The sequence below is a fragment of the Polistes dominula genome, unplaced genomic scaffold (assembly GCF_049000335.1).
Source record: "Polistes dominula isolate Pdom_NZ unplaced genomic scaffold, Pdom_raw_medaka contig_75, whole genome shotgun sequence".
In the NCBI taxonomy this organism is placed as follows: domain Eukaryota; kingdom Metazoa; phylum Arthropoda; class Insecta; order Hymenoptera; family Vespidae; genus Polistes; species Polistes dominula.
The window spans coordinates 2,458,382-2,479,335 of record NW_028301003.1 but is presented as its reverse complement, the minus strand read 5'-3'; the positions used below and the strand labels follow the sequence as shown (position 1 = coordinate 2,479,335).

Sequence of the window (20,954 nt, the reverse complement as noted above, 5' to 3'; positions counted from 1 at the left end):
CTAACAAATAAAAATTTCGAAAGATATCCGTGACAATATAATCGTCGACATTTCTCGGCTTCCCGCCATATCTCATCAAGGTCCGCTTATAATATTTTTTCTAATTTTTATCTTTTTTTCATGGTATCGATACTTTTTATCATCTCTAATAATGCTCCAATTAATAATTTTTCATAATTATGTCTTTAAAAATCGTATATCTTATTAAATTTGATTTCTGTCACATACACATATATACAGGCATATATATATATATGTAACTCGTACATGACACACATATATTTGATTTTCATTATATTGTACTAATGTAATTTTATTTCTTACTTATTTTAGTTTTCCAAGCGTTGGGAGAATCCAATACGAATACCTTTTTCATCGAGGTAATGACTAAACTATCGAGGTAAGTCTATCTCTTTATTTGAAAGCAAAGAAAAAGTGTAACAGAATAAGTTTGAAATAGAAAGAGAAAACGAGAAAAAAAGAAAAAGAATACAAACATTCGAATTCCAGGTAGTCAAATGTGTTCATATATTTCTAGGAAATTCTCGAAACGAAAATAAAAAAGAAACAGCTGAAAACAAAAGAAAAACAGTCGAGCACCGAGCACTGAGCATCGAGAATCCGAGTACCCCCGAACACCGAGTACCGAGTACCCGAGTACCCCCGAATACCGAGTACCGAGTACCCAAGTACCGAACACGAACGATCGACACTTTCAAGGATAAATAGTAATATCTATCTCTTTCCCCTTCCGTCCGTCGACAGGTAAAGACTGGCAACAGTAACTAGGCATTAAATTATTTAATAATTTTATTTCTAACCTTATCGTTTTGATTTTAATAGTTTAAAAAGCTTTTCATTGCATAGAATAGTATAAAAACTGATTTATTTTTTATGTTACTCTTTATTGAATTTGCTGATACAATTACTGTTTTATTTAAACAAATTTGAAGATTTTTAATGAATATTTTTATTAACATTCCATACTTGGTATGTGTAATTTAGCATGCAAATAGTTGCATACTTTGATATATTCCACAAATATTTAATAACTTTAACTTTTAATTATGTCAATTCTCATAGATTATTAAATTATTTCTTTCTATTTACCATTGAATATTTTATGAAAAATATTCAATGGTTTTAATGTGTGCCCTGCCTTCAGAAATGATTTACAGGAAATATTTTAATATAATCTTTAGTATGTTTCAGCCTTTTAGACTTTTTATTTAATTTTATTTTATACATCGTCATCTTAAGGGTAGGATACCCATCCTGCAGTCATCATCGAAGACTAAAAGTAAGTATATTTTACTATCCAACATTTCTATGATAAATTCAATGGGTTTTTATTACGACGATGATATTAATTGTTCTTTTTCTTTTTCTGTTTCAGAACATTGCAATCGTGCGTGTAGGCAATGAAATACTCGTGTGTTGTATCGTGTTAAAATAAAATATAAAAATATCGACAAGTAGATTCAGTGTTGATCGTCGCATGTTAAAGTTTCGTTTGCTCGGTTAAGAAACTCGCAAGTTTCTTTTATTCGGTTTAAAAGTGTGCTCATCGTCATCGTAAGGGTAGGAGACCCATCATGCATTCATCGTGAATTCATTAAAGTGAGTATATTTTTGTATTAAATAATTCCTAAAAAATTGTAATGCTTTTCTGTAATAGTAATGATATTAATAGAGTTGTTTTTTATTTCTGTTTCAGATTGCAATCGTGCGCGAAACAATTGTATTACTACGAGTCGGTGTGAATGGCTCATGTGAAGTGACCGGGAGTGAAATTGTTGTTCTTGCATTTTACTGCGTGCAATGCAGTCTTTGAATTAGTTGTAGAATCAGTGATCGGGCGAGTAATAAAGTTAATAAAATCAAACGCGAATTAGAGTCAGTGTTGTTCGTCGTATAATGAAATTTCGGTATCGCGATAAGAAACTTATCTATAGTTTCTTATTTTCGTTTATACCGCGTTTTTAGATTCACGTGAGGTGCATCACCGTGGTGCAATAGAGCTGCATCTCATTGGAATGCATTGTAAGTATTCATTTTTATTTACATTTTATTCGATTTTATTTTATATGATTTTGGATAAAATTCCAGATAACTTATCGTTTTGTTCTATTTTATTTTACAGATATAGCCATGGATTCTCTTCCCTTCAAAGATGTTGGATGAATTCTTCGATGGATTTTTGGTGGATCTTCGATGGATCTTCTTCAATGGCATATCGAGTATCGACTTCCATCGTCAGACTACAATACTTGCTGCGAAATAGGAGTGTTTTGGAGCCATCGCAGAACTTCTTAAACCGTGAGTTTTTATTTAAAGTCCCTCCAGTGCTCAATCATGCCGAGGATGAAAGGTCCTAATCGGCACGAGTTACTGGTTGTAATTATTTAAATAAATTATTGACGATTACATGGATAATTTCTTTTTAGGAGTTACTCATGAAAATTGTATATTGTATTGTATGTTTTATTATTAGTTCAGAATAGATTTTCTTGTCTCATCGGTTAAATTCATTTAATTAATAATGCAATTAATAAATGCACTCTGTTTTGTATTACGTGTTTTGATCGTGGTCAGTAGTAATGAAATCAAACATTAATTTAATCATTTTCATTCAGAAAAGCATGTAATAAATGTCTTACATGCATTTTTTCGTACATAGTTTATATTGTTACATACCAGTTGGATGCATTCATTCCATTTGTTTTATAATTATTCATACTTTCATTATAATTATTATAAATGTCTATAATATTGCTTACGACTTATATATTATTATTAACTGGCATTAGGAACTCAAAAGTTTATTGCCGCAAATACCAAATCCCGCCATTGTTCCCGTCCCTGAGTGCGATCTTTCCATTCGCGGTCTTCATATCCTAATTCTTTTAGGTCCCTTCTAATATTATCCTCCCATCTACGTCTCAGTCTACCTAGTGGTCTTTTCCCATTTGGTATACCGACCAATATTTTGTACGCCGTTCGATCCTCCCCCATGTGCGCCACGTGACCAGCCCATCTTAATCGGCGTGATTTTACGACGTTGATAATGTCCGGTTTGTTGTACAATCGATGTACTCGAACGTTATGGAGTTTTCTCCATTCGCCTGTTTCCTCATCGCGTTTTGCGCCAAAGATTTTACGAAGAACTTTGTTTTCGAAAACCCTAAATTTCTTTTCGTCCCGTAAAGTAAGCGACCACGATTCGCTACCATAAAGAACTACCGGCAGGATGATTGTCCTGTATATCCTGATTTTTAATCACCTAGACAGCTACCGCGAGCTGAGTAATTTGTTAACTGAATGGAAACATGAGTTGCCTAGATTGATTCTTTTCTTAAGTTCTTCGTTAATTTCGTTTGTCTGGTTTATGATCGATCCTAAATATATACCTAAAGTTGCTGACCCGCTCAAAAGTTTTATCCCGGACGACCAAAGTTCCAGTACTAGGCCTATTCTCAACTCTATCGGTTACCATATATTTGGTTTCTTTCCGCGCTTATTTGCAGTCCCAAATCTTTAGTATTATCTATTAATATTTTTGCGTTATTAATTAATGCCTCTACGACTTATATATTTTATTATATAATTTTTCTGTTAAAACTCCTGTTACTATGCAACACCTTCATAAATGTTTGTAGTACTGGCTAACCTATACGTTGGGTTTGATATAAAATAAATCAGTCTTACCGACAGGTAATATCTTTTAACTACATTACCGACGTCGTTTAAAGTTTTTATCTACTTTCAGATACCATGCAATTTCTTCTTAACACTAGATATATCAGACCAGTCATTTTGATTGGTTCAGCCATTTCAATTCAAAATTTCTACTTCATGTAACATTTGATTTCTGTTAATAATTAAGCGTTTTGATATTTGACAATGTGTATATGTCCATTTATCTATTAAAATTATTATTGTTAAAAATTTTTTGTTATTTTTTAAGAGTAAATGAAGACTGGAAGCTTCAAAAAGCATTTTTTTTTTATACACCAGTCATTTTGACTAGTGTGGTAGAAATAGGTATACTGAAAATGGTGGTATATCTAGTGTTAATATTAATTGATTGTTAATATAGATAAATACAATTGTATTTATTTTAATAATCAATTTATATTAACAATCAATTTAATAGGTTATACAAGTTATCTTGTATACAAGTTAACGTAGTTATCTTGATCAAAATAACAACTATAGATAATATATTTTTTTAATGATTAATTTAAAAAAAAAACTGAAATATTGAATTTAATAAATAAATTTTATAAAAGATTTTTATATATATTAACAATATCGTATTTAAATTAACATAAATAATTAACGTTGATTAAATAAATTCGTATGATTTGCATCAGTTAACATTGTGTTATTTTATATAACATACTTTTTCCAACGATTACCAACTCTTCCAGTAGCCGTGATCGTCTAGTGGTTAGGACCCTACGTTGTGGCCGTAGTAACCCAGGTTCGAATCCTGGTCACGGCAATGTGCACAAAAGTCACATTGTCACGGTGGAAGAATTTTTTTTTTCATTTTTTTTTATTTTTTTATTAATTTTATCTTTCACGATTATCTTTTTCATTGGAGAATTCAATAATTTTCGTAATTTTAATGATAAAAAAAAAAATAAAAAAAGAATTAAAGGCTCATAATGAACGGTGTGTTTATTTATTTGTCAATTAAAATTATTAATTTTTTCTTTTTTAAACTTTCAGATATATTTTGACGAGATTTATTAATGCTAATGAAATCTTGAAATATATTTTTCTAATTTGATTTTAATGACTTTGTAGGATTAAAAAAAAAACTACGTAGCATTGAGTTTTCAAAGAAAAAGAAACTGTTTGTTTAAATATTATGTCCAGGAGGAATAAAAGAAATATATTCGAGATATATAATTATTATTATTAATAGCATCGTTTCTCGAAATCATTAGATATTATTCTTTCGTTTTCAATTAATGTACGATACGTAAAATTATATGTGTTTGTTTTTTTTTTTCTAATATCGTTCCTTAAGATCTTGAACAATTGTTATTCCCCCTTTTCTTTTTTCTTAATGATCATCAAGATTTTTGTGATAAAATGAAGCTTCTCATACTTGCATGCAGATTCTTATAATTTTCCATTCTTATGACGTATAATAATAATAATAATTATTATTATTATTATTATTATACAACTCATTTCGAAGATACTTAATTTATTATTCCAATTAATAATTATAATTATTTTTTTTTTTATAGAATAATTCAATATTTTTATTTGATTTATTTTGACTTATTTTGTTTGATTTGTTAATTTTACATTCTATTCTATTTTATCTATAATTAATTTCATTCATTATATTACTGTACTTAATTTATTATTTCAACTAATAATTAATAATTATTTTTGTAGAATTATTCAATATTTTTGTATGATTTATTTTGACTTATTTTTGTTTGATTTATTAAATATAATTTTGCATTCTATTCTATGTTATTGATAATAATTCATTTCATTCATTATATTACTGTAATCAATGTATTATTCCAATTAATAATTAATAATAATTTTTTTTTTTTTAGAATTATTCAATATTTTTATTTGATTTATTTTGACTTATTTTTGTTTGATTTATTAAATAATCCTAAATTTTGTATTTCATTCTATTTTATTTATAATTAATTTCATTCATTATATTACTGTGTAGAATATAATATTGAAATAAATCAGATAAAAGAGTCATAACCTAGAAGCAATTGCAAAATACGGAAAATAATACTAAACGGAGCTCGTAATTATTGTCATTATTCTTGGTCAATGATCAAATCAACAAATGCCATCATTAAATGACCTTTGAACTAGCTTACGATTTTCTCTTTTTTTTATTCTTTCTTTTCCTGTCTGGTTCTCTAATTTATCTGATTGATATAATTAATCTTTTATATACAATATTAAATTTATTACTAATAAATATGTTCAATTTAATTATCTTTTAATTCAACCACACAAACTTGTTATTACTTTTTTGTAAATAATATGAAAGAGCATCAGATGATGCAATAAATAATATATGATTCCGTTTAAAAAAACATTAATGACCTTCATATGTCCTTTACACGTCCACCTACAAAAAAAAAGTACCATCAGTATGAACCCCTTTTAAAGCCATTCAACTCCATGTGAAACATTGTCTGCTACGCGTAATAATAATAACGTAAATCTAGATGGTAAAATGTGCTGACCCACCCTGTATATATATATAATATAAAATAATATATATAAACTAAAAGAAAAAATAATTACATATATAAATTATCGATTGGTCAAGTATCGAACTAACGTGATTATTATGGTCATTGGAATTTTGGAATATGGTGGAAATGTCAAGAGGAAATTGATAAAGTATCGTGTTAAATTGTCCATTCAAATAAAATAAAATAAAACAAAAGGCACAAAGAATGGTAAAGATGCCACGCTATCTGAAGAAGTATATATACTTTCATATCTAATATTAAAGATAAATAATGGTGGGGAATGGTTCTCATAAGACCAGAAAGTGATAGGGATTCTTCAAGTTCAGCTGAGAGATTGCTACAGAGTTGAGAAGAACTTACTATCGTCAGATTCCTTGATTAAACTCGTATCTGGAATTCTTCTTCTTCTTTTTCATCATCATCAATTTATTTTATAACATCATTTCAACTGTATAAATATTCGCTGTAAGTATAATTGATTGCTATCAATTATCATTACATCATTAATTTTCATATTACGTCAAAAAAAACAAAAAATATAATTAAAAGTACTTTTTAAAAATAATTAAAACCCCTTACCCAATAACATCATCATTCAAAAGTGTTTTTTTAACAGTTGAGCTAACTTTTGATTGGCTTTTTTTCGTTTTTAAAATTTAAACGTTCTAATGGTTGTTTTTAAATTTATTTATTTTTACTCTCTCGTGTGCATTCCGGATCATGAAGAAAAAAAAAGAAAAGATAAAATAAAAATCATTAAAAATATCTTATTTAATAATTTATAATCTTTAATAAAATAGTAATTTTAATTTTTAAAATTTAAATAAATTTGAAAACTAAATAATTGCGCAATAAATTTAACTACATACGTCATTTACATATACACACACAAATATATACATATATTGAGAAAAATTCTTGAGGATAATCTTCTCTTGCTAAGAAAATGTAAAAATTACTGAAAACATTATTTATACACGTTTAATCTTTCCAATACTGATCATAGATAAATCATTTACATAAATATAGTAAATACTAACATTCATGATAAATATAATTGTGTGTATAGTATTACATAGGTCGTAATCGTTAAATATTATCACTCATTAATACATACATTCATTAATAATAAACTAGTATTGATATCACCATGAATTTATGACTTATTCTAGATAATTATGTTTAATAAACAGAAAATATGTGAACTCTGTGAAAATTCCAAGACATAATAAAAATTACGTTCTCAGAATTATTATCCAACTTATCTACATCAAAATGTTTTTATAAGAATAATTAAAAATAAAAAAAGACATGTTAAATCAAGATAACAATTAATTCAATAAAAACACACTATTTACAATCTATTTATTAATAATTTCAAACTCATAATACTTGAACATAAATTTGTATTTTGTATTCAGAATTTTCTTTTTAAAATTGTTGAACAACTTTGTCATACCTAATCATTTATTCTATTACAATGATGTAAAACATATTTTTGTTTATTTTTTTTCTTTATTTATTTATAGATGAAGACATTGTTAACATTGTTGGGTTTGATTACCCTAAGTCTAGCAATACCACGTCCACAAGGTGACAGTTTAGAAAGTTTGCTAGAAAATATTAATGATAGACTACCTTCCTCAACTACTGCTGCACCACCACCAAATACAAATGGAGATTTGGATAGCCTAATTGTTAGGATTGGAAGAGGTACTACTGTCGGCACTTCAGCAAATACTATTCTTGGAACTCAAAATTAACCTACTAAAACAAACAACAATTGCGAATGCGTTCCATATTATAAATGCAAGAGTGGAACAGAAGTGGACAATGGAATTGGCAGGTCTAATTTTAATGAAAGATTGGGGTGAGTGCGTTCCCAAATAGTCTCTTTTTATTACAAAATTAAATTTTTTTTTATTATATTTGGTTTATATTTTCATTCTGTATAATCTTTGTTTTGGTTCTTTGTTTTTGCATGTACTTTTTTAAAAAATATTTATTTCTGCATACATTTGGCATTTATGCATTTCTTTTAAATTTATATTTCATCTTTTTTTTTTTTTGTATACTTTTACGGCATATTGATTGGTTTTTTTCTTTCTTATACAAATATTACAATTGACCCCATGAAACATAATTGAATGTACAAATATTTGGGAAATGTTTTGTTTTTGGATCATTTTTGAATAAAATGTTGTGTAGATATATATATTTGTATAATCATCATAATTGTATATATATATTACTGTATAATAAAATAAAATATAAACAAAAATATTGCAACGTGCCGTTTTAAAATCACATACATGCAAAATGAAAGAATTCTAATTAAAATGATTGAAGAATGATCCATAATGAGGAGACTGTTTTGGACGCGAAGTAACTTCATTTATTTTCAAATAAGTTACTTCCACCCTCCCCCCATCCCTTATTTTACATCTCATCAAAGTATAAAATAATTGACGTGTAACATTTTTATTCATTTTTTGCAATTTTTCTTATAGTGCATTAGATGGGCCTTGTGAAAATTATTTGGACGTATGTTGCACACCATCAAATCGTTTGCAGATGTGACTACACATTTCGAAGATACTATTAACTTATTATTCCAATAAATAATTAATAATTATTTTTGTAGAATTATTTATTATTTTTATTGGATTTATTTTGACTTATTTTGTATGAATTGTTAATTTTGTATTCTATTCTATTTTTGTTAAGGTATGGCTGATAAATAATAACGCAAATAGAAAAAGTAAGATGTAATATTTATTATAAGATACAGTGAAAGAATAATGTACTGATCAACTAGCCCAGAGCTAGACCGGATACAGACAGAGCGAGGGCGTACCAGCGCCCTGTACAAAGGGACTGTTCGGCCCGTAGGAGAAGTAGGGGTAAAGAGTAGGGGAAGCAGAGTGAGAAGACATAACGTCTTATATGTACGCTATTCTTAACACTCCCTCCCGGTATGTCTCGATACTCCATAAAATTTAGTTAATAAACTCTTTAGATGATTTAAACCATACAATATATTCAACAACATCTTTAAATGATTAAAATCGTAAATAAATTAAACAAAATCTATAAACGAATAACTTTTCATACTTATTTATACTGAACTTATTCAAAATAAAATTAATCTAACTTGATAAATCTTTGGCACGGAATGTCAGTTAACTCTCAGTTACACAGCTTAGCCCTGCGAAGAGGAAGAGTTATTCCCTGAATGGGAAGAAGATAATAATTTAATTATTCATAATCAAATCTGTAAGATATTTATGTATTTCAAATGTTAATGTCTTTGACAATTTGACAAATGCTCTGTAGCACCCGAGTCGCGATAAACCGTTCTAGTGTATTATTTTTGTAATTAAAATTGAAGTTACCCGAATATTGTTGACTTTTTTTTTTAACAAACAGAACATTACCTTTTTCATTTAACTCATACCAAAACTTTCACCTGAATAGGTGTTAGCACCTTGACTACCTCCTTGGCCATTTCTTTGGCCACCACTATTACTAAACTTGCCTCTTTTTGCTCCACGGCAAGCTTGATCGAGCTTGCGCTCACCTTCAGATTTAAAATTACTCTCGTGCTTACGCTTTTGACTAAATTGACCTTTAAATCTGCCTAATTTGCCTCGGTAATAAGTGTTCGTGTACCCGCAGCCCTTCTGGTTCAATGATGAACCACCTGGCTGTCGATGAGCTAGTAAACTGACTTGTTAACAGCATTGTAAAATGCATCTCTTTTCTCTTCTTCACTTTTAAACTAATTAACTCTCGTTCACTCGCGTAGTGTAAGCGTGTCTAGGGCTCATAACATGTTAAGGTATGGCTGATAAATAATAACGCAGAGTTAAGATAGAAAAAGTAAGATGTAATATTTATTATAAGATACAGTGAAAGAATAATGTACTGATCAACTAGCCCAGAGCTAGACCGGATACAGACAGAGCGAGGGCGTACCAGCGCCAGTGATCCTAGGGATCCTGTAGGAGGGATGCGCCATACATATTCAGCTCATTTGGCTGAAAATTTTGGGGGACCGCTTTCGATCCAATTAATTTTATTATTTATAATTTTATAATATTTTTACAACCGAACAAATGAATAAATAAATATAGATATATTCATATAAATGATACAAATTTATTTTATTTCCAATGTACAATTTTAACTACTCACTTATGTTATGTGCAGTTCATTACTTTTCTTTTTAAATATATACAATTTTTACCATGTTTAATTTTAAGCTCATGATTATGAAACATTGTATTTGCTTAAATATTCTGAAGCTGCTGAATATGATTTATATTCTCTTAAAATTGCATTCATTCTCTCTATTTGAGCCCTGATAGAGCGATTTTCAGCAAGCAAAGACATAATGGTCTCTTCGTCAACAGATTTTATTCCACTTTCATACTCCTAAAAAAGATACAATTATTATCTTTAATTTTACAATTAATTTACATATTTATATAACATAAACATAAATAATTAATGTTTCAAAATAAGAATATAATAGCATTTTGCTTTTAGAAACGACTGATCTTTTGTTGTTGTCTTCCTTTTTTTCCTGGCATACTTTTTATCTGTTTTAAAATAAAAATAAGAGTTATTAAGCTTTTATTTGTAATATGTTATTCAATATATTTAATATATATTACTAAACAAATCCAATATTTTTATAATTTAAACAGATTATATATTTTTCAGAGAAATACTAAAACATTACTTACCAAATTATTACTGAAACGTTCCAAATAGGTTATCCGTGTTTATAAATCAATCACTGAATAGTATTTTGTAGTTTAATCTATCTTTTAATGTTAAAAATAGAAAGATTAAGTACTAACATCAACTATCAAATAATTTTTTTAATGAAATTTAATACAATTATCAATAAATAATTCAATCTCGCTTGATGTCAACAAACGTGTTTACCATACAAAACCATACTGGTGTCTTCTCTGTAGGAGCAAAAATGGCGGATGAGAGTACTCATCTCTATAGCAGTGCTGTCAGATCGTGGGTAAATCTTACCCTCTCCCTGTGCCACTGGGATTGCACACAATGAAAGTTACCCATGTCCGTGTGTTCGGGATGTCGAAAGAAGTCGAGTGTAACCGAAGTTGGCGGTTGGCCACGAAGTTGCACACTATGAAAGCGACTCGTGTCCATGTGTTCGGACGACACGAGTCGCTTTCATAGTGTGCCACTCCGGCGTGCCCGCCAACTTCGGTTACACTCGACTTCTTTCGACATCCCAAACACACGGACATGGAAAACTTTCATTGTGTGCAATCCCAGTGGCACAGGGAGAGGGTAAGATTTACCCACGATCTGACAGCACTGCTCTATAGTGCTCTAGTTCGTCTGATCGACACAGGGCCGTAAAATTATCGTACACACCGGAAAATTATCGTACGCATAGGAAAAATTTTGAATTTGTTGAATTTGTCGGATTAGATTTTCAAAATTTCAAAAAAAAGAGTACAAGTTCCAACTTTGTCAAAGTTGATGACCTCTTTTTTTTTGTTTATTTTTTTTTTAGTCTTCAAGTTCAAAAAAGCTGTTGCTTTCTTCGAATCAAAATTGCAAGTTAAACACGTTTACCGTTCAACTTACCCGTTGGCAAAATTTGATGAGTAACAAAAAAAAAGGTCATCAACTTTGAAAAAGTTGAAACTTGTACTCTTTTTTCAAATTTTGAAAATCTAATCTGATTTTTGAATCTGATAATCTGAATTTTGGATCGTACAAGGCTTCAAATTATGTGACGCGTACGATAATTATCGTACGAATGGAATCACTGATCAGCGCCCTGTACAAAGGGACTGTACGGCCCGTAGGAGAAGTAGGGGTAAAGAGTAGGGGAAGCAGAGTGAGTAGGCATAACGTCTTATATGTACGCTATTCTTAACAATTTTATCTACAATTAATTTCATTCATTATATTACTGTACTTAATTTATTATTTCAACTAATAATTAATAATTATTTTTGTAGAATTATTCAATATTTTCGTATGATTTATTTTGACTTATTTTTGTTTGATTTATTAAATATAATTTTGCATTCTATTCTATGTTATTGATAATAATTCATTTCATTCATTATATTACTGTAATCAATTTATTATTCCAATTAATAATTAATAATAATTTTTTTTTTTAGAATTATTCAATATTTTTATTTGATTTATTTTGACTTATTTTTGTTTGATTTATTAAATAATCGTGAATTTTGTATTTTATTCTATTTTATTTATAATTAATTTCATTCATTATATTACTGTGTAGAATATAATATTGAAATAAATCAGATAAAAGAGTCATAACCTAGAAGCAATTGCAAAATACGAAAAATAATACTAAACGGAGCTCGTAATTATTGTCATTATTCTTGGTCAATGATCAAATCAACAAATGTCATCGTTAAATGACCTTTGAACTAGCTTACGATTTTCTCTTTTTTTTTTCTTTCTTTTCCTGTCTAGTTCTCTAATTTATCTGATTGATATAATTAATCTTTTATATACAATATTAAATTTATTACTAATAAATTTGTTCAATTTAATTATCTTTTAATTCAACCACACAAACACACACATACATACATACATACATACATACATACATACATACATACATACATACATACATACATATATACTTTCTTTTTATTATTATTATTATAATATCAACACATTTTGTTATTGTTGTTAAAAATTAAAAAACAATTTGTTTTTCGAATCAATTAAAACAAAAAGAAATATTTGATATTTGCGTATACGAAAAATAAAAATAAAAAATATATTTCATAGAATTTATTATCGAATCTTGAAAGATTTAAAATTCAGCTTCAAGGGAGGGGGAGAGGGAGAGAGGAGAGATCTCTTGACCTTAACACCAAAAATCGGTAATTCCAACTCGTCAGGATTTATAAACGATGACGTAATATCTATACGTATATACGAGAAACATACCAGAAGAAACATACCATACATGTTGAAAGATTTAATTATTTGATTGGAAAGGGACTGTACCTGTTGGGTTTTTCCAATTTCATTTTCTTTTATCTCTAAAAGGAGAGAAAAAGAAAGAAGAGTGAGAGAAAGAGAAAGGATAAACAATTTAAAATATAAATATATATACATATATAATATTATAATATAATATTCGTCGTATAGTAACGATTAACGTAGTACGATTCGTAAGATCGTAGTATATATATATATATATATATATACTATATATAATATATATATTAATAAATTGTAAATATTATTAATATTTAATTTTATTTTTAATTTATAATTTTAAAATAATAATTTAATTAAATTAATAATAATAAATTTGAAATTTATATATAATAAATTAACATAGTGTTATAACACTATATATTTATAACACTAACATTATATATATTAGTAGTTATATGTATATACTGTGATCTTACGAGTCGTACTACGTTAATCGTTACCATACTACGAATATTAAATATACATATATAGTATAAAATAATATATATAAACTAAAAGAAAAAATAATTACATATATAAATTATCGATTGGTCAAGTATCGAACTAACGTGATTATTATGGTCATTGGAATTTTGGAATATGGTGGAAATGCCAAGAGGAAATTGATAAAGTATCGTGTTCAATTGTCCATTCAAATAAAATAAAATAAAATAAAAGACAAGAAGAATGGTAAAGATACCACGCCATCTGAAGAAGTATATATACATTCATATCTAATATTAAAGATGGATAATGGTGGGGAATGGTTCTCATAAGACCAGAAAGTGGTAGGGATTCTTCAAGTTCAGCTGAGAGAGTGCTACAGAGTTGAGAAGAACTTACTATCGTCAGGTTCCTTGATTAAACTCGTATCTGGAATTCTTCTTCTTCTTTTTCATCATCATCAGTTTATTTTATAACATCATTTTAACTGTATAAATATTCGCTGTAAGTATAATTGATTGCTATCAATTATCATTACATCATTAATTTTCATATTACGTCAAAAAAAAAAAAATATAAATAAAAGTACTTTTTAAAAATAATTAAAACCCCTTACCCACTAACACACCATCATTCAAAAGTGTTTTTTTAACAGTTGAGCTAACTTTTGATTGGCTTTTTTTCGTTTTTAAAATTTAAACGTTCTAACGGTTTTTTTTTTAATTTATTTTTACACTCTCGTGTGCATTACGGATCATGAAGAAAAAAAAGAAAAGATAAAATAAACCCGGAAATCGTTGACAATAAACAAGTAAACTGATGGAAGTAATTATTCATTAGAAATGAACGTTTACGTCAATATAGGATATATGGAATTAAAAAAGAAAAACAAAATACACAAGAGTGAACAACGACTTGTCATTAGTCATCATCTTTGCGTATATCCTTTTCCTTTTTATTATCTTTTTATTATCTTCGTGGTATTTTACGAATTAGGGATATATACAAGGTTTTTTCCTGGTCTTTTAAATGATAATCATCGATAATTAAATAAAGTGGTTTTTTTTTCTTCTATTTCTTAAGAGCAAAAAAATTCTAATCGATTAATTTAAAAGTTAAATTTTTTTTTTTTTTTGAAATATTTGATTAATATAAATTGATTAATATATATATATATATATATATATATATATATATATATATATATATATATATATATATATGTCATATTTTCATAACGAATAATAATTTTGAACGTTGTAAGAAATATTTGAATATATGAATCATATTAATGACTATATTTCATACAACACTTTCAATTCAAACTTATTGTCCTTGAAAAAAAGATCAATGCCAAAGTAAAACTTTGCTGCAAAAAAAAAAAATTATTCACGAATATACTTTTTAATTTTAATCTTTATTGGAATTTTTTAATAATATGATAAATAAAAAATAAAAATAGTTATGAATTACAATTTTAAATAAATTACAATTTTGTAATAATATAATTTTATAATCTTTAATAAAATTGTAATTTCAGTTTTTTAAATTTCAATAAATTTAATATTGAAAATTTAATAAATTACACCATAAATTTAACTACGTCATATTTATGTATACATATATATATATATATATATATATATATATATATATATATATATGTATATTATAAATGTTATATAAATATTAAAATTATTATGTAAATTATATTATATGAATATAAAATTATTATATAAATATTAAAAGTATTATAAATGTGTAATTATAAATATTAACACTAGATATACCACCATTTTCAGTATACCTATTTCTACCACACTAATCAAAATGACTGATGTATAAAAAAAAATCCTTTTTGAGACTTCCAGTCTTTATTTACTCTTAACAAATAACACAAAAAAATGTTTAACAATAATAATTTTAGAGAGATAAATGGATGTAGAGACATTTTTAAATTATTTACAGAAATCAAATGTTACATAAAGTAGAAATTTTGAATTAAAATGGCCCGACCAGTCAAAATGACTAATCTTGTATATCTCGTGTTAATATATATATATTAATAAAAATCATTGAAAATATCTTATTTAATAATTTATAATCTTTAATAAAATAGTAATTTTAATTTTTAAAATTTAAATAAATTTGAAAACTAAATAATTGCGCAATAAATTTAACTACATCCGTCATTTACATATATACACACACAAATATACATATATTGAGAAAAATTCTTGAGGATATCTTCTCTTGCGAAGAAAATGTAAAAATTACTGAAAACATTATTTATACACGTTTAATCTTTCCAATACTGATCATAGATAAATCATTTACATAAACATAGTAAATACTAACATTCATGATAAATATAATTGTGTGTATATTATTACATAGGTCGTAATCGTTAAATATTATCACTCATTAATACATACATTCATTAATAATAAACTAGTATTGATATCACCATGAATTTATGACTTATTCTAGATAATAATGTTTAATAAACAGAAAATATATGAACTCTGTGGAAATTCCAAGACATAATTAAAATTACGTTCTCAGAATTATTATCCAACTTATCTACATCAAAATGTTTTTATAAGAATAATTAAAAAAAAAAAAAAAAGACATGTTAGATCAAGATAACAATTAATACAATAAAAACACACTATTTACAATCTATTTATTAATAATTTCAAACTCATAATACTTGAACATAAATTTGTATTTTGTATTCAGAATTTTCTTTTTAAAATTGTTGAACAACTTTGTCATACCTAATCATTTATTCTATTACAATGATGTAAAACATATTTTTGTTTATTTTTTTTCTTTATTTATTTATAGATGAAGACATTGTTAACACTGTTGGGTTTGATTACCCTAAGTTTAGCAATACCACGTCCACAAGGTGACAGTTTAGATAATTTGATAAGCAATGTTTTTGGTAGACCACCTTCCTCGACTACTGCTGCACCACCACCAAATACAAATGGAGATTTGGATAGCCTAATTGATAATGTTTATAGTAGAGATACTGTCAGCACTTCACCACATACTATTCTTGGAACCCAAAATCAACCTACTAAAACAAACAACAATTGCGAATGCGTTCCATATTATCAATGCAAAAATGGAACAATAGTGGACAATGGAGTTGGCATCATTGATATCAGGTCCAGTTTTAATGAAAGAGTGGGGTGAGTGCGTTCCCAAATAGTCTCTTTTTATTACAAAATTAAATTTTCTTTTTATTATATTTGGCTTATATTTTCATTCTTTATATTCTTTGTTTTGGTTCTTTGTTTTTGCATGTACTTTTTTAAAAAATATTTATTTCTGCATACATTTGGCATTTATGCATTTCTTTTAAATTTATATTTCATTTTTTTTTTTTTTTGTATTCTTTTACGGCATATTGATTGGTTTTTTTCTTTCTCATACAAATATTACAATTGACCCCATGAAACACACTTGAATGTACAAATATTTGGGAAATGTTTTTTGTTTTTGGATCATTTTTGAATAAAATGTTGTATATATATATATGTTAGGGTGGGTCAAAAAAATTAATTATTTTTTTTTTACAAGTGCCACGGAAAAATGGGTTGCTAGACACCTTTAAACAATTCTCACCGTTTGGAGAGAGCTCATATTTATGAGCTCTTAATTTTAATAGGAAGATCCTCCGCATCGCAGTTTTTTATTTGTTTTTTTCAGTCTGATAGATTAAAATTCATACCTCATTATTTATTGATTGTACAGAAAAATGTTCTAGACGAATTTTTGTAGGAAATTTAATGCTCTACAAAAAAGGTATCTTATATTTTTTCCGTAAACCTCACCATTTGAATGATATTGAAGATTTAAGTTTGATTGTTTTAAAAATATCAAAAGATATTTATCATCAAACTTACATGTGTACTGATTTTTGTCTCTGAATATCTTTTGAACGCCTAATTTAATCGCCAAAACATAAGACACCATTTTTATAGAGCAGTTAATTTCCTACAAAAATTTGTATTGTGCACTTTTTAATAGTCATTTATTGTCAAGTTATAAAATTCATAAACAAAAATGAAATTTGTCTAAAAATCATCAAATTTAAATCTTCAATATCATTCAAATGGTGAGGTTTACGGAAAAAATATAAGATACCTTTTTTGTAGAGCATTAAATTTCCTACAAAATTCGTCTAGAACATTTTTCTGTACAATCAATAAATAATGAGATATGAATTTTAATCTATTAGACTGAAAAAAAAAAGAAAAAACTGCGATGCGGAGGATCTTCCTATTAAAATTAAGAGCTCATATTTGGTGAGAATTGTTTTAAGGTGTCTAGCAACCCATTTTTCCGTGGCACTTGAATAAAAAAAATAAGTCATTTTTTTGACCCACCCTAATATATTTATATATATATGTATAATCATCAAAATTGTATATATATTACTGTAGAATAAAATAAAATATAAACAAAAATATTGCAACGTGCCGTTTTAAAATCACATACATGCAAAATGAAATGATTCTAATGAAAATGATTGAAGAATGATCCATAATGAGGAGACTGTTTTGGACGCAAAGTAACTTCATTTATTTTCAAATAAGTTACTTCCACCTCTCCCCCATCCCTTATTTTACATCTCATCAAAGTATAAAATAATTGACGTGTAACATTTTTATTCATTTTTTGCAATTTTTCTTATAGAGCATTGGATGGGCCTTGTCAAAATTATTTGGACGTGTGTTGCACACCATCAAATCGTTTGGTAGATGTGACTACACGATCACCACCAATTCCAAATCCAAATCCAAACCCAATTCCAACGGTAAGGCCTAAGTGTGGTCAGAGACATGCTAAAGGTGTTGGTTTTAGGATTATTGGTGATACAAATAACGAATCACAATTTGGGGAATTCCCATGGATGGTAGCAATTCTTAAAGAAGAAAGTATTGGACCAAATGGAAAGAAATTAAATGTTTATCAATGTGGTGGTGCTTTAATTACTACAAGAGCTGTCCTAACAGCAGCACATTGTGTTAAAGGGTAAATTATCAATGATATTCAAATGATTTATTTGTTACATGGTTAATCCTATTCTTTCCACCCTTCACCACTCTTATTATTTGTGTAACATTGTTATGTTTGATTCTTTAAATAGAGTTAACCCTTCAGAACTTCGTATACGTGCTGGTGAATGGGACACTCAAACTAGTAATGAAATTCTTCCATATCAAGATCGTTCTGTAGATAAAATTGTGGTACACGAACAGTTCCATGCTGGTGCTCTTTACAACGACATTGCTGTTGTAATTCTTTCTAAACCAGTTGACATAGCTGAGAACGTTGATATTGTTTGTCTACCTGATAATAGCGATGTTTATGACGGAAGTAAATGTTTAGCCAGTGGTTGGGGCAAGGATGTCTTTGGTAATTAAAATAACCTCTTTAATTACATTATTATATAAGATTCGTATTTAATCAAATTAAATAACTTTATTTTTCAATTCTAGGTAAGGAAGGACATTATCAAGTAATTTTGAAAAAGGTTGAATTACCTATCGTACCTCATGATACTTGTCAAAATGTTTTACGTGAAACAAGATTAGGCAAATATTTCATATTGGATCGTACTTTCATTTGTGCTGGTGGTGAAAAAGGAAAAGATACTTGCAAGGTATTATTATTATTATTATTATTATTATTATTATTATTATTATTATTATTATTATGTATTATTTGAAATTATTATAATAAATTAATTTATTATTATTTTTTCAGGGTGACGGTGGTAGTCCATTGGTCTGCCCATTAAAGGCAAATCCTAATTATTATGTTCAAACTGGAATAGTTGCATGGGGTATTGGTTGTGGTCAAGATGGAACTCCGGGAGTTTATGCTAACGTTGCCGAACTTAAACATTGGGTCGACGAACAAATTGTCTTTAACAATTTGGATAATACCGTTTACCAATACAAACCTTAAAAGAGACTGACAATTTACTTTTATTTTTATCTATTAATATTGCTTATTATTTTTTCTTTTTTATTTTTCTTTTCATTTCTTGCATTTTAGCAAATCATTTCTTTTCTTTTGCATCAACAATTTGCGTACTTGTATTCTTGCATCTCGTATGTAACAATGTATAGACAGTACATATATATATATTAATTATTGCTTTTCTGACGAAATAAAATAGAAAATGACCGGTACTATTTAAATGATTATCTTATAACAGTTAATCATTCTATTTTATTCTTAATTTATTGTTTAATATTTCAGGATATTTTGTTTTTCTGTTTTGTAACGCGATATGGTGTTAAGGAAATAATTTATTCTTTTTTTTCTTTTTTTGTTAAACCATATCGTGAGATATTTTTCTACTTTTATTTAAATTTGATAAATACATATAATAATAAATGCATTTTAAGCATTTTTGTTCTACAATAAAATACACATTTATTATGCATTATATAATCAAACATTTATATCATATATAACATGGATTTTATTTTATTTTTAAAGTATTAAACATAAAAAATCATCTATATATATCAATACTGTATTCATTACATATAATGTATTTTATTAGAATATTGTAATCTTTACTTTCATTTGAACCAATATCGATGATTGACTAATTCTTTTTATCGAAATAGTTTATCACTTATATTTAAATTTGGCGGCATATATATAGTGTACCACGTGATCGCGTATCACGAGACCATACCCCGCGTGACTTGTATTTTCAGCAAGTACCGTTGCGTGGCGCTTTGATCGACTGTTAGTCATTTATTACCAATCCACTTGCAAGTGTTTACATAGTAATTATTTTCTAATCGTAATACTAATGCAATTTTAATGATAATAGGCTCATTAGAAAGATAAAAAATTAAGGTATGAAATTATTTTGTTCGATTATAGAAAAGATATTTTTATCATTGAAAAATATCTGTTAAATATACAATTGTTTTCATAATGTAATTTTCCAATGAATAAAAAAAAGTTCTTTTTTAAATGATGCAAAAATAATCTTAACAATTCATTATTTATCTTTCCACCTATTACCTTATTATTACTATAATTTTATATAAATGTATAAATAAATGAATTAAAAGAGATCATTCTCATTTGTTTTTTATATTACTGTATGTTATTTGTAATAATTCTTTTTTAAATACTATATATCTTGTATATAATATAACA

General features: G+C 27.1%; 1 protein-coding gene, 1 long non-coding RNA gene and 1 other non-coding gene across 5 annotated transcripts; 2 read left to right on the top strand and 1 right to left on the bottom strand.

Annotated features, from left to right (window-relative positions):
- The first annotated feature begins 4,435 nt into the window (after positions 1–4,435).
- TRNAH-GUG (transfer RNA histidin (anticodon GUG)) lies at positions 4,436–4,507 on the top strand. Its single transcript has one exon. It is a non-coding gene; the product is annotated as a tRNA-His (tRNA).
- Positions 4,508–6,579: 2,072 nt separating this feature from the next.
- On the top strand, positions 6,580–19,960 carry LOC107067321 (phenoloxidase-activating factor 2). Of its 3 annotated transcripts, none has more exons than XM_015322715.2 (6): positions 6,580–6,728; positions 16,593–16,945; positions 18,456–18,794; positions 18,910–19,178; positions 19,262–19,425; positions 19,530–19,960. In XM_015322715.2, exons 2-6 carry the CDS (start codon positions 16,593–16,595, stop codon positions 19,731–19,733), a joined length of 1,329 nt encoding a protein of 442 aa, XP_015178201.2. In that variant the 5' UTR covers positions 6,580–6,728; the 3' UTR covers positions 19,734–19,960. The 3 variants fall into 3 exon arrangements, with proteins under 3 accessions (XP_015178201.2, XP_089029904.1, XP_015178203.2); XM_089173778.1 differs by lacking the exon at positions 6,580–6,728 and adding an exon at positions 14,086–14,246 and having other exon boundaries at positions 16,593–16,921; XM_015322717.2 differs by lacking the exon at positions 6,580–6,728 and adding an exon at positions 14,086–14,246.
- On the bottom strand, positions 10,411–12,364 carry LOC107067322 (uncharacterized). The gene is made up of 2 exons (XR_001475843.2): positions 11,015–12,364; positions 10,411–10,867 (listed from the first exon to the last, which is right to left on the bottom strand). It is a non-coding gene; the product is annotated as an uncharacterized LOC107067322 (long non-coding RNA).
- Positions 19,961–20,954: the final 994 nt, after the last annotated feature.

Bases quoted from the DNA above. Each gene is read 5' to 3' on its own strand.
- LOC107067321 (XM_015322715.2), top strand. From the start codon at position 16,593: ATGAAGACATTGTTAACACTGTTGGGTTTGATTACCCTAAGTTTAGCA. The intron at 18,795-18,909 runs GTAAATTATCAA...TTCTTTAAATAG, and splicing joins GCAGCACATTGTGTTAAAGG to AGTTAACCCTTCAGAACTTC. The intron at 19,426-19,529 runs GTATTATTATTA...TTATTTTTTCAG, and splicing joins AAGGAAAAGATACTTGCAAG to GGTGACGGTGGTAGTCCATT.